Source organism: Zea mays, chromosome 4, assembly GCF_902167145.1.
Source record: "Zea mays cultivar B73 chromosome 4, Zm-B73-REFERENCE-NAM-5.0, whole genome shotgun sequence".
NCBI classification, from domain to species: domain Eukaryota; kingdom Viridiplantae; phylum Streptophyta; class Magnoliopsida; order Poales; family Poaceae; genus Zea; species Zea mays.
In genome coordinates, this window is record NC_050099.1 from 34099903 (window position 1) to 34115138 (window position 15236).

Genomic DNA, 15236 nt, shown 5'->3' on the forward strand with positions numbered 1-15236 from the left:
AAACACAATTGATGTAGTATTGTAGTGGTAGAGGAGGTTATGCGCGCGAGGGGTAACAAGTTCGAATCTCACCATTTAAAAACACGTAAATTTGATTCAATTCAAAAAATGGTGAAAAATTCTTGATCAATAATTTGGCCATCAACTTTTTGACTATTTGTAATACAAACTTCACATTATTTATCTATATTTATATGTACCGTCCATCATTGAAATAAAGATGATTTATAGCTTTTAATCCATCACTGAATTTAATATGTTTAAACTGGTATTAATGTTTGATATTGTTATTCTGATTTTTTTTATTGACACTTAATTATATAGTGGCCCAAAATATCTGAATTCTGTCTCCACCTCTAAAAGAATTAATCATAAGTTGACTCAATACTTTTTTAGAGAGAGAGAGAGATGGATTGACGCAATATTTAAATAAATTAAAGACAGCTATTGCGTGCATCTGTTGTGAGTTTAAAGAAAGAGGTAGTGCAAGCAATATGTCCTGTTTCTGACCGTTCTCCATCTATCGGTTGTTACATCCCTGGCTAGATTTGATTGCCCTGATCTCAAAATCTTCTATGCCTCTTTAGGATTATATTATTATTGAGGACTCTTGAGGACAAATAATGTATCCAACCTTGCTTGTTGATTTTCTCCGCTATCGCGGACGTGATGCACAACACATAAACTTGAGCTATTACGTGTGTTTTCTCATATTTTGGTGAAGGTGCATGCAACTAGGAATGAAAACGGTCGGAAACGATCGGTAAATATTAAAACTATTACTGTTTTCACATTTTTTTATTGGAATTGAAATCGAAAACGTAACTTCGGATATGGAAACGGTATCGGTATTTTAGAAACCTCGGAAATGAAAGTTCGGTACGGAAAATACACCGATAACGGTCGAAATCTAGAATACGATCGGTAAACAAATCAATATAACAAGTTCATAATACAATAAATATCGCAAGGATAACACATCAATATCACAAGTTCATAATACAATAAACATCACAACGATCATAAATCTACAATTCAAAATATAATAAATTCACAAAGTTCACAAGTTTATAATATAACAAGTTCTAAAGATCATAAGTTACCATATATAAATATCTATATATACAACAACAGCTAGATCTTTATATATATATATATATATATATATATATATATATATATATATATATATATATATATATATATATATATATATATATATATATATATATATATATATATATATATAAGTAGGTATAACGGGAGGCCTGAGCTTCCAATAGTTAAAGGAAGCTCAGGCCGACCACCCCTGCAAACTGGTTCAACCAGCAAGCCCAAACAGGCTGTCGGGTGCGCCACCTGCCCCACGTCTGTTAGCGCAAAAAAAGGAATGCATGCATGAGTCAAACACAATCCAATGCATGCGCATAAATTTAGGAAAGATATGTGCGGCAGTTTCTGTTTTTAAAATCCTTTATTTCCTCCATAAATTTAGGATCGCTGCAACAGCCATGCAGCTAGACGCGTAAGGACCATTTTATGATATATACTGAGACTAAATATGCTACACTGTGTTAATAATTATACAATTCGATATACTGCGTAAAAATCTGTTACCAGCTGCATGCACACGAATTTATGATAAAAATAATGTGCAATGAAAGGAAATGAATTACACGCATAGAAACAAAAAATCGTATTTAATGTTTTATTTCCTTCATAAATATAAGATCGCTCCAACAGCCATGCAGCTAAAACACATTAAATCTAGTTTATGATATATACTGATACAAATTATACTACATGGTGTAGGTATTTATGCAATTCGTTACACTGCGTAAAAAATCTGGCATGTTGTTCACTGGTGGACGCACCTCCGGGTTGGAGCGTAATAACCTTAAGTTTTGAACATAAAATCCCTCAATTATAAGCGTATATACCGAGCCAATGTGAGAGGTTGATAGCTCTAGTAGGTTGTTATTACGATCCTATTTTTATGGCAGATCCGAAAAACATGGCAGTCGCATGCATGCGGTTATACAGATCCTAAAATTATGGCAAAATGCATGCATGAGTCAATCACGTTCCCTTGCATGCGCGTAAATTTAAGAAAGATATGTGTGGCGGTTTCTATTTTAAATGCTTTATTTCCTCCATAAATTTAGGATCGCTGAAACAGACATGCAACTAAAACTCGTAATGACCATTTTATGCTATATACTGATACTAAATATGCTACACTGTGTAGATAATTATGCAATTCGGTATACTGCGTAAAAATCTGCTACAGGCTGCATGCACACGAATTTATGATGGAAAGAATATGCAATGAAAGGAAATAAATTGCATGCATAGAAACAAAAAATCACATTTAATGTTTTATTTCCTTCATAAATATAGGATCCCTCCAACAGCCATGCAACTAAACGCATTAGAACTAGTTTATGATGTATACTGAAACAAATTATACTACACGGTGTAGGTATTTATGCAATTCCTTAGACTGCGTAAAAAATCTGGCATGTTGTTCACTGGTGGACGCATCTCCGGGAGGAGCGTAAAAACCTTAAGTTTTGAGCATAAAATCCCTCAATTATAAGCGTAAATACCGAGTCAATTAGAGGTTGATAGCTTTAGTAGGTTGTTATTACGATCCTATTTTTATGACAGATTCGAAAAACATGGCAGCCGCATGCATGCGGTTTCTATTTTTATACAGATCCAAAAATTATGGCAAAATCGTGGGAGTTTCCATTGCATGCGCGCAAATTAAGAACAACATAAATCAAGGAATTTTCTTTCAAATGTGCATGCAGTAAACTGATATACGAACTTTGTGTTAAAGCATAAAAACATACAGTTTTTAGCGTAAATAATACATGTGGTAGGCATAAAACACAATAAACGAAAAGAAAAATGCGCCGGATCAGAGGATGTCACGCGCGATCATCGCTGCGCGCATCTCGCCCCTTCCGTGACGTCGCTCGCTCGAACATCGCGCCTCATGCGTCGCCGTCGCTACTCGCACGTCGACGGGCGTCGCTTGCTCGCCGGCCTTGGAAGTGCCGCCTCCTCGGGGCTTCGGGGACGCTGCCGCTTGCCTGCACAAGGGCCTCGCTGCGGATCGAGGAACCTCCGCCACCGCGCGTCGAGGTAATGGAGTTGCGGCCACCGGCCTGGGAATCGCCGCCACCGCACAAGGACGCTGCCGCCGCTCGCCCTCTGGATCGGGGGCCGCCACCGCCGGCCTGGAAACCGCCGCCACCGCATAAGGGCGCTGCCGCCGCCGCCGCTCGCCCTCTGGATCGAGGGTCGCCACCGTCGGCCTGGGAACCGTCGCCACCGCCGGCCTGGCAACCGTCGCTAATGAATCGAGATGGGGCGTAAAAACGGATCCCTAGCACTACGGATTTTCTTTTATAGACGTCTGGACCTGGTCCGGCTCGATCGGATTGCACTGTCTGGCCTGGGCTTCCAATAACTAAAGGAAGCCCAGGGCTCCTAATATATAATCTATATATATATATATACACACTAGGTACGTGCCCGTGCGATGCCACGGAACGTGGTTACAATGATGACGGCAAAATTCGTAATTAAACATAGATAGATAACGATATAAATACATAATGTTAATATAAATATTTTGATCTAGATATTATTATAAATAACGCACAGAGGGATGTCTGTGTCGCGATAGTGAATCCCTCTGTGTATTATAATCCCTCTGTGTGATATTAGACGACAGAAAGGAAGAATACAGCGGACCTGTTTGCTTGTTGATCTAGGAACACATGAGGTGGGTCAACCTACCTAGATAGTAGCCTCCAAGCCAAGGTTGCAACCAAATAGCTCACCGCAGTCCGCAGGCAAGAACCAGGAACACATTGCATTTTTTGCAATGTAACCTCCTTCCAACACAGTGGTGAATAAGATGTTGTAAACTAAAAAAAAGTTATGTGCCACACATAAAGTTTTCAAATAATATCAAGTCAAAGGGAACAAGATATGGTATATGCATATAATATTTCAAACCATCACATGCAAAGTGACCAGACTGCATGTGAAATTAGATATAGAAAATATAAATTAGAGATATATTATAAATTGGTACTAACATATGCTAGCCAAAGAATACAGGCTTAGAAATTAGGGCACCCTGAAAATGAAGTAGGGCAGTAGGAACTTGTAGAGCAGCAATCTAAAATTATAGTGTTGTCCTCTCCACAGCAGGCGGTGAGGCTGAACCTGAAACAAAACACCACACAATCTCAATCTCAATATGCAGTTAAGCAGCAGCGACAACCACACAATCTCAATCTCAATGTGCAGTTAAGCAACAGCGACATAGGTTCATCCGATGGACGCAGGTAGGTGGTAACCGATCCTCAATTTTGCCGTGGCCATGGAAATAGACCGGCAGAGGACGACATGGCTAGCAGCTTCATCGGAGTTGCATGCCTAAGAAAATGGAAAAGCTTCATCGGAGCTGGTCCCACATGATCCTAGTAAGCCAAAAACACATCATTAAGGGGAAAGAAAAAGGCCCTCAATATGATACTATCTATTCATTGAGAAGAACAACCCTACCAGTCCAACACTTTCACCACCACATATCAAAAGGTGAGGTACGGTCTATAAACAAGGGGATCCTCGTCCACAGGCTCCTCGAGCGACAGGCGCGCGAGCAGGGACCCGTCGGCTTCTTATGCACTCTGGACTTTCCCAATTCCCATATCACCCCTTTACTCACCATAACCTTTACCAAAGATCGGAATCAATTGAAAATGGTTGCAGATGTGTCAAACTCCATAGGAGTATAAAACCAAACCCACTCAAGGCTGAACCTGAAGTGTTCCAGTTTACCCTGTAGTGTTCTTAACTTCTTAGTGTCGGCCATGGTAAACAAACAACAAATAAGTATTTTAGACTGATAAAATTCAAAAGATTGACTTGAGGCACATTTACAAAAATGAAAATGTTTTTCACAACCCAGGGGTAGCATGTGTGATAAGGCATGGTCTTGGGGAAAAATAGATCTTGCGTAAGTGTTTGTGCCAATGTTAAATAAAATAAAATACAAGCATAAGTGTTAAACAAAATAAAATACACGTGTAAGTGTTTTCAATAGAAATATGGAACATTGGTTGGATATCCACCATTAACAATTTTCACTAAGTCCTATACTCCTATCATAGCACTGAATAAACTCAATCACACCAGATACTGCCATGTGCAGGAGATGATAACCATGAATAATCTAGCAGCATGTATACAATCGTTGAAGATGAACTACTGATGAAGAAAATAAAACAATTATATGCAACATGAACTACTGGCATGCATTCTAAAATAAATCACAACCATAAAATTAACATTCATTTGTAATTAGAGTTTCAAAAATCACTATCAAAGGCATGTTTCTCATGTAAATATAACTTTTGCACATAAGTAAAACCTATTGAATTCATATTAAAATCCATATGTCAAATTTTCTCAAATAGTTTCAACCAAAAAAATAGCTTGTTGCATATGGGAAGCACCTGCATGAAAGGCCCCAGCTTCTGGTGTTCAGCGAGCAAGTATCGGTTCTTTTCCTCGATCTGGGAGGCCAGTATCACCACCATCTCCCCCGATTTCTCTAATTCAGTATTGGAAACCTCATCTATTGTTTCTAGGGTGGTGTGTTTTCTCAAGAACATATCATAATGGTAATACTTTTGGATACTTGGTGATAGTTGCAGTTGACGATGATATAAAATTTCAGATGTCAAGCCATTTCATTGAGGAAAAACAACTTCATTGTGAATAAGAAGCATTTCATGGTTAAGGAATATAAACAAGTAAATTTAGCCAAGTAACTTATGAGGCTACAATATTTGCACCTGTCATTGTAGTGCATTCCTCAGAGGTTTTGGAGTTACATAGTTAGAGTCAGCATAATTGGACTCAGAAAAACCACGAAGATATGTCTTCTTGCCATCTAGCAACTGTAGCCAATTGTGGTGCAGTGAAAAAACTCATTTGTGCTGATAGGATCACAATTTTGCTGGCCAATATAAAGAGGGAGATTTTGTTTACTCTATTAGGTTTGTGGCATATTACGTCTTGGTTTTCAACATGAGTCAAGCAAGGAGGCTGCAAAAGAATTGGTGGACCAGCAGCTCAGTCTAATCAGTCTACTGTGGAAAGGAAAAAAATCTAGTTAAGAGTGTTTTAGACTGAAGCGAGCCTCAAATAGATTCACTGAATGGTAAATTGTTAGTGAAATTTCCCTCGCCTCAAATAGCCTAAAATAGAAGCAGGCCAAAAATGATAAGCAGTATAGATAAGAAGATGGGGGCAAGAATCGTACCATGTCTGGCCTAAGGAAGTCAGTCTTGCCGAGCACGATGATGGATCCAGACTTGTAGAGCGCGCACAACGGAGGGGCCTACGTCCTGGTCGACAGCGTCACAGAGGTACAAGATGTCAACGTCATCGTCATCTGCTCGAAGAGGTTCCACCAGACCAGCTTCGATGTGGTCGTAGTCGTGGGCTCACCATTAGTCGCGACAAAACTCACCATAACCTCCTCCTCTAGCACTCCCTTGCCGATGAGCGGTACAAGAGGCACTGGAAGCTGGTTCACTGAATGCATCTGATGTTAGTAGACAACAAGAATATAACCTATTATGCCTTAACAAATTTCCTCTTTGAAGCCTCATGCTCTTAGTCTCACTACACTGCTAATAAAAACTGAGCCAGGTACTAAACATTCATGATTTCTAATCAAACTCACCGGGACCGGGAGTAGATCTCTGCACTACATAACTGCTGGCCTGGTTCTTGTTCGTTGAATCGCTGTCGCTGGGGAAGTCTAGTTTGACTTATGACCATTCCAAATATTACTGAAAGTGTTAAGATAAAAAATCAGAGAACTGCATAAAGAAATTGAAGGCAAGAAATGTACATCACTGCATATAGAATGTCACATTAGGATTCAATAAAGTCAAACTTCATAAAGTCTGACCAACAATTATCTGCAAAATATGTGCATGCTTTGTAGGTAAAATCTGTATCGCTAGATTCACATCATGAACATCTTCTAAATACAGATTGTTTTTGTAACCATTGCTGATTATTGTCAGATGGTCAAAGTACACTTCTAAGGACTTCTCCAAATTGTAAAGAACACATACTTTATCTTCACTACAAATTGAGAAGCAATGGACCGGTATTGGTTATTGGTTATGCGTCATCTACATCAAAGCGAAGGATGTCCTCAGAGTAGTGTCCTATCATTTTTTCAGAAGAATAGTCTGTATGCAAAAGGGAACAAAAACTTCAATCATTAAATTACTTGTAACTGAACAATGAAAAATGTATACATGTTCACATATTGCACGTTATAAAAATCAGCAAACTAAAGTGCTGCAACCTGCAAGGTTGCTAGATATCTCAGATAATTCAAAACAGAACATCTCCAGCTGGTACCAAACATAAGTGTCAGGTTAGTGTAACATAAGTGTAGTTTGAACCAAATTGCCTAGACCGCTTAGTTCAGCTGACATAAGTGCAGCAGGTCAGTTCCAACAGATTTCACATACAATTTTCAAATAGATTTCAAACGGGCTCATACATAAATCCTCAAATAGCATGAGCTTCGCCAGGACAGAGACCATGGCTTCACCTCCGAACTGAGCCATCTAGCCAAAAGAAATTTCTCCCACAAATAAAATCAGGTAGCAATTAGACTAACTTAATCTCTTTGTTTACTATTTTGGACCTGTGACATTATATGAACTTAGGAACTAACAAAGTCATCTTCAAGTAAAACATAGATCCTTGTGGCATATAAAATTTTGGACCATAAGTACAAGATCACACAGTCACCAATTAAGTAACATGCTTGTACCAAAAAATAGGATTTTAAAAAAGGCCCCCAAATGTAGGATATAGATGTTCAGTTTATTAAGGGCATAAAGTCTAAATTAGCATCTAAAAAAATAAAAGAATGACAGAGCAAGAGTACCTTTGCTTGAATGCCCTTGCTCCTCCAGAAGGTAGATTTAAGAGCCTACGTGATCTTGTCTCCTCCAACTCTCAAATCAAATACACATAATTAAATGGCCTGAACATAGTACATGGTCGTCTGACAATCACACAAAATGAATCCATCAACACTCAACAAGGGTTAGATATTAATCACAACGACATCATGGCACAGAAATAACAAATATATAGTGTTGATTGCTCGCCTAAAGGTTCCTAAATCCTAAACCCCGCAATCCGACCGCATCAGTCCTAGGCTACATTTATCCCATCATGAACACATATAATCCAAAATTAGATCTAAATCATAGGAAAGAATCCGCCGACACTGATCTAGGAATAGTCACAACCGACGAGCAGATCCAAATGACTTACGCACGCAATCCCTTGATCTAAGGAAAGGGTAGGAAAGGTGTGCGTACCTACGGCACTGGCAAGGCCGCGTGAGAGGTCAGGTAGGCAAGGGGGGCGCTGAGGAGGAGGAGCGGCGTGGCCCGACAGCCTGCACCGGGCGTTGTCGGTCGCGCTCTGGCCCCGGGCCAAAGGGACATTAAGTTAGAGTGGGTATCACATTCAAGATCTAGCATCACCACGCAGAAATTGAAGTTCTCGTTGCAAAGAAGGGGCTCCATATGTCACCCAGATGCTCAAAGGCACCCACAATTGAAGAAAATACATCCTAAAATCAAGTAAAATACATATATAAGTGCACATAGTATAATAGAAGTCATTTTATTCAACATAGACTATACCTTCATTACATCATCATCATATGGAGCATCAGACCCCTTCTGATTTAGAGATGCATTAGACTGATGACGATGCAGGAGACAAAATGCAAATATTTAGTATCAAATAATTGATACTTATTAGTCTTGCAATCAGCCAAACCATACTTTCTGCAATTCTTAGCTTGCAACAATCCACATTGCGACCCACCATTCATTGTCTTGTCTACTCTTGAAGCTGCACCGATGATGTTACACATCTCTGGAAGAAAAAGTCTAACTCATAATACACTACACTAATACCATATCTAGGAAGCTTTGTTTATCCTGTAATTTTTTCTAAAGCACTCACCATTGAACACAACAATTAGACATAGTCTGCAACTTCATTTTTTTGGATCGACAACAAAAACATCACTACATCGGTGGGATGGAAAGCGCCAGGAAGTGGCCACATCGAAAGCGCTTGCTCTAGATCTGCCGCTGCTACCTCCCCTTGTGGCATCGATGTGCACCCGATCCCGCGGAGGAACACGAGAGGGGTTGACATCCTCTTGTGTTCGACGTCGGCGGGTTTGAGGCCGCATCTGCCTGTCGCAACCGTCGGGAGCACGCCAGGCACCGTTGGAACTGGAAACACGGTGACGTTGACCTGGTAGGCAGGGATGGGTATCTGGTCGAAGGCAGGGAGCGGAGCACGGCGGTGGTCGACATGGATGCAGGAGACGGGGGCGTAGACGCTTGGTGATGAACCGGAGACAGAAGACGACTGACTTCTCTCCGAGCGCGCTTAATGGGGGTAGGGGAGGGGGCGTCGGGTAAGGGCACTACCTCCTATGGAAGGGGGCGCCAATGATGGGCCCTCCTATGGAAGGGGGCGTCGATGATGGGCGATGCATGTGGAGGATGGAAGGGAGCAGCGAGATTTGGAGCGTGGATGGCGGGTGCGGTTCCTGTTGTTGCCAGCGCCCTCGGTGTAGTGGCCCTTGGCCCAGTTGTTGTCGGTGCCGGACTGGAAGACGAAATTGTCGGGGCGGAAGATCTGGCCGAAGGGGCCCGAGCGCATGGAGTCCATGGTGTCGGGCTCGAGGTCCATCAGGACGGCGCGCGGGACGAAGCGGCCGCCGCTGGCCTCGTTGTAGTAGACGTTGATGCGCTCGAGCTGGAGGTCGGAGTCGCCGGCGTACTTTCCGGTGTGGTCGATGTTGTGCTCGTCGCATATCAGGCATCACGGAGGTGGGATTCGTGGGGGATGGGGGCGAGAGAGAGGACCAGGGGGAAGGGCGGTTTCTGTGAGGAGTCGCGGACGCGCGGAACCGAGGAGGTGGCGACGCAGTTAGGGGGAGAGAAGGAGGTGGTGGCGGCGTAGGGGCGCGGACGCGCGGTGCGAGATTTCGGGGCGCGGACGCGCGGAGGGTGGCAAAACCGTGCACCACCAGTACTATGGACGCCTACAATCTGCACCCACGTATACACAACAACCTTGCTCATGCGGTCCTGGCAGCTCCCACGCTAATTTGAAATGCCGCATGGGTGTGCACCGACGACCCACAGCCTCCAAATAGGCCCAACACCAATAGGCGAACATGCAGATAACACGATACAACCAACATTACAAGAGTTTAGTACCACCTCGTCCAGTCAAAAGAGCACAAGGCACAATGTTTCTATATCAAGATGCTTGACGCCATGTTTCTATCTGCCCAGCTAGACTGAGTGGGAGATGTGGGCCTTGGGCCAATTAATTTGTTTTTTTATTTTCGGAAAATTTCGAAACTTAAATTCGGTAAATTCCGATTAAAATCGGTAACCGAAGTAAACAGTCGGTAAGACGTTAAATCGATTTCGATACTGATTCTGAAATTCAATACCGATTACCGATTTTGTTTTCGAGAACTACCGTTACCGTTGGATCGGATAAAAAACATTCGAACGTTGGATCAGATCAAAAAAAATTCGAAAACGGTTTCCGGAAAACCGAAAAAAATTTAAACTGTTTTTATCCCTACATGCAACTAGCTAGTTCTTCCATGGCTAGCCCTTTATTACCAACAGTAACACTACACACAGAGCATCTCCAAGAGCTCCCCGGAAGTCTTCCATAAATCCAGTTTTTTTGGAAAAAATACAGAATTTTCATAGCCCTTAAAACTCTCTCATTTGTACCTACAAATGAGGGGTTTTTTGGGCTCCCCAGAAACGATCTGCTGCTTTAAAAGATCTGTTGGAGAAAGAATTAAAATATACTCCCACTAATTATTTAGATGTCCCTTAAAACTGATTTTGAGGAGTCATTTTTTAGGGAGCTCTGGGAGATGCTCTAATAAATGGCATCTTTGTCTCGTGAAAGTTGCATCTTGGAAGCCTTTTTCTTTGGCTAGAGGCTGCGGTTTGCGACTTTTGCATGCATGTGCATTCTGGTGAGTGGTGAGAACAGAATTGACGACGTTGGCAAGGTTTCTCGGTCAAATCGTTGTATAGCAAAGTCCGCCAGAATTGACGTCGACAAGGTTTTCCGGGATCAAATTTATTTCTTCAGGCATATGCATAATCAGATGCATATATACTATTTTAGTACACATACATCCCCGTATCCGTCTGCTGCTGCATCAATCCGCGCCATGACGATGCACACGATGGTAGCTGCAGCAGCCCTTGCGCTCCATCTCTTTGCAGTTTCAGCCACACGCGCAAGCGCTCAGTTGTCGTCGTCGCCGCCGCCGCCAGTAGCAGCAGCAGCCATCTGCTCCTGCCTCCTCTCCAACGGCGTCACCAACTTCTCCCTCCCGTCGTCTCCAAGCTACACGCCGCTCCTCGACTCCTCCATCCGGAACCTCCGCTTCGAGCTCCCAACCGTCAACAAGCCGGCGGCCATCGTGGTCCCAGCCACCAGGCGCGACCTCCAGCGCGCCGTCCTCTGCGCGCGCAACAGCTCGCTGGCGATCCGCGTGCGCAGCGGCGGGCACAGCTACGAGGGCCAGTCGTACACGACGCAGAACCGCGTGCCCTTCGCCCTGATCGATCTGTCCGGCCTGAACCGCGTCCGCGTCGACGGGGCGTCGGGCACGGCCTGGGTCGAGTCCGGCGCGACGCTGGGCGAGGTGTACCGCGCGGTGGGGCGGTCGAGCCGGGCGCTGGCCTTCCCCGCCGGGTCGTGCGCGACGGTCGGCGTGGGCGGGCACGCCGCCGGCGGCGGGTTCGGCCTGCTGTCGCGGAAGTTCGGCCTCGCCGCCGACAACGTCCTGGACGCCGTGCTCGTCGACGCGGGCGGCCGCGCGCTCACCCGCGACACCATGCATGGCGACGTGTTCTGGGCCATCCGCGGCGGCGGCGGCGGCAGCTGGGGCGTGGTGTACGCCTGGAAGTTCCGCCTCGTCCCGGTCCCCGACAGCGTCACCGTGTTCAGCGTGGTCCGGACCGGGCCGACGGAGCTCGTCGCCGGGCTGGTGCACAGGTGGCAGTACGTGGGGCCGAGCCTCCCCGACGAGTTCTACCTCTCGGCGTACATTCCCACTCCCACGGGCCGGTCCTCGGACGGTAACCACTCCGTGTCGTTCACCGGGCAGGTTCTCGGGCCAAAGCGCCTCGCCATGTCGGTGCTCAGCCGGACCTACCCCGAGCTGGGCCTCGCCGAGTCGGAGCTGTCCGAGGTGAGCTGGATCGAGTCGGCGGCGAAGTTCGCCGGCCTCAGCACGGTCGCCGATCTCACGGACCGTCAGCCCGGAGTGGGGCGCTACTCGAAGAGCAAGTCCGACTACGTCCGGGCGCCGATCTCGATGCAGGACGTGGTAAAGATCCTGCGGTACATGGCGACGGGGCCGGCGGAGGGGTCCATGCAGTTGGACCCCTACGGGGGCGCCATGGCGCGGATCGGGAGCGCCGCGACGCCATTCCCGCACCGCGCTGGGTACCTGTACAGCATCCAGTACGGCGTCTCGTGGAAGGCGTCGGACGTCGACCGTGAGGACGAATACGTTGGATGGCTGCGCTCGTTCTACGCCTTCATGGCGCCCTACGTGACGAAGAACCCACGGGCTGCGTACGTGAACTACCTGGACCTTGATTTGGGCACCAACGATTGGATGAACGCCACCGGTGGAATGTCGTCTGGCTCCGTGGGACACGCGGCATCCTGGGGCGAACGTTATTTCATGACAAACTTCGGTAGGCTGGTTCGGGCCAAGACTAGGGCTGATCCTGGAAATGTGTTCAACAATGCACAAAGCATTCCTCCTTTATACTCTCGTAATGTATAGCAGTAGAATGAACGATTTATTTGCTGCTTGGGACAATAATGGTGCAGGTCTTCAAATATCATGCATACCGGTGCAGTTTTGTTGAGATTCTGGGAATAATAATGGTTCAGATCTTCAAATATCATACCGGTGAATCCCTATTTTAAGAGAGATTGTATAGGTTGAGGAGTTGTAGCCGGATAGATATTCTGTTTTTAGGATAGACTAGAATTTATTTTGAATATATATTATATTTATCTAGGACTATATATATATATATATATATATATATATATATATATATATATATATATATATATATATATATATATATATATATATATATAGTTTAGGTATTAGAAGCCTTTGGCTTTCAAAGAGTGACCGAAAGCTCTGATCCAACGCCACCTTTCAGTTCAGCCGCACAACCTTAAACAGATCAGGTCTCGAGTCGTCTCTAAAATCTACCCGAGACCACCACGAATTAGGGTTTCAGCGTGGCAGCGATTGCACGCGAGCGACGTTGGCCGAGCGCGTGGCGGCTGCCGCCAACGTGGCGACCGTGCAGGAACCTGCTGTCGCTGCTGGTCATGTCCGCACGCGCCCGATCTAGCGGTTCCTCGGGCCGCCATGGGGTTGCGCAGCGGTTGCGCGACGGTGGAACCAACGCGCGTGGGCGGGCTGATCCGACGCGAGCGGACCACGATGGTGATGGCCGACATGCGAGCGCGCGGGTCTGGCGTGATCCGGCGCTGACGGGGCGTGGCTCTGGCCGACGTGCAGCCGGGCGGTTCCGGCGTGGACAGAAGGGGTCCGCGACGGGCGGACAACAAGTTCACGGTTGGCGGACGGATGCGGCGCCGTCACAGGCAACACATATGAAATGGGATCGGCGGCGGCGGACTTCCCTAGGGCGAGTTGTGACAACGGTCTCCCCTAGACGCCAGCAGCGTTGGATCCTAGAGGCGCGTGCGGTGGGCGACGGCTCCCTTTGGGCATGAGCGACGACGTGTTTTATGCTACTCTGTATACATATTTATGTCAACGTCAATAGGTGGTTACGACATAAATTTCGGTCAATGGCTATCCTTCCATCTGTTGTCTGTTTATGATATTTCTATTCATATTTTACGCAAACGTTTATAGATTTGTATGCATTATCTCGTTACCTAACCAGTGTGTATATGAGGTTTCTAACATTTACGTTAGCTCGTTATTTACGATCACAACTGAGAGGTTTTATACTCAAAACTGAAGGTTTTACGATCGAACATGGAGATGCGTCCAAACAGTGACCCGCATGCCAATTTTTAAGTAGTCTACCGTAATGCATAAATAACTTCACCGTGTAGCATAATTAGTATCAGTATATATCATAAATTATTTGTAACGAACCTAGTTGCATGACTGTTGTAGAGATCCTATTTTTATGGATGAAATAAAGCATTTAAATCAGATTTTTTTTGTTTCCATGCATGTCAATCCATTTCCTTTCAATGCACATTCTTATCATCTTAAATCTGTGCGCATGCAGCAGGAAACAGATTTTTTACGCGGTGTACCTCACTACATAAATATCTACATCGTGTAGCATAATTAGTATCAGTATATATCATAATCTAGTTTCAACAAGCCTAGTTGCATGGCTGTTGGAGAGATCCTATTTTTATGGACGAAATTAACCATTTAAATCAGATTTTTTGGTTTCCATGCATGTCAATTTATTTACTTTCAACGCATATTCTTTGACATCCTAAATTTATGTGCATGCAGCAGGAAACTGATTTTTTACGTGGTGTACCACACTGCATAAATATCTACATCGTGTAACATAATTTGTATCATTATATATCATAAACTGGTTCTAACGAGCCTAGTCGCATGACTGTTTGTAGAGATTCTATATTTAAGGGAGAAATAAAGCATTTAAATCAGATTTTTTGTTTCCATGCATGTTAATTCATTTTCTCTCAATGCACATTCTTGATATCCCAAATTTGTGCGCATCCAGCAGCAAACTAATTTTTATGCGGCGTACCATATTGCATAAATATCTACATCGTGTAGCATAATTATTATCAGTATATATCATAAAATGTTTCTAACGAGATTAGCTGGATGGCTGTTATAGAGATCCTATATTTATGGACAGAATAAAACATTCAAATCAGTTTTTTTGTTTCTATGCATGCCAATCCTTCTACTAAATTTGTGTGCATGCCTTCCAATTTTGTTGTGT

The 15236-nt window shown here is 44.4% G+C and overlaps 2 protein-coding genes across 2 annotated transcripts; one reads left to right on the forward strand and one right to left on the reverse strand.

The window, feature by feature from the left end:
• Positions 1 to 9627: 9627 nt before the first annotated feature.
• On the reverse strand, positions 9628 to 9981 carry LOC103655206 (tubulin beta-7 chain-like; the record flags this gene model as incomplete). The annotated part of the gene is made up of 1 exon (XM_008681993.1): positions 9628 to 9981. A coding segment is annotated over one exon (354 nt), but the record flags the coding sequence as incomplete, so codon positions are not given.
• A 1283-nt stretch (positions 9982 to 11264) lies between these two features.
• Positions 11265 to 13156, forward strand: LOC103653069 (reticuline oxidase). The gene has a single exon (XM_008680039.3). The coding sequence runs from the start codon at positions 11306 to 11308 to the stop codon at positions 13016 to 13018; it is 1713 nt and encodes a 570-aa protein (XP_008678261.3). The 5' UTR covers positions 11265 to 11305; the 3' UTR covers positions 13019 to 13156.
• The last annotated feature ends 2080 nt before the right edge of the window (positions 13157 to 15236 follow it).

What these genes read in the sequence shown, in the direction of transcription:
- LOC103653069 (XM_008680039.3), top strand. Translation starts at nt 11,306, where the DNA reads ATGCATAATCAGATGCATATATACTATTTTAGTACACATACATCCCCG.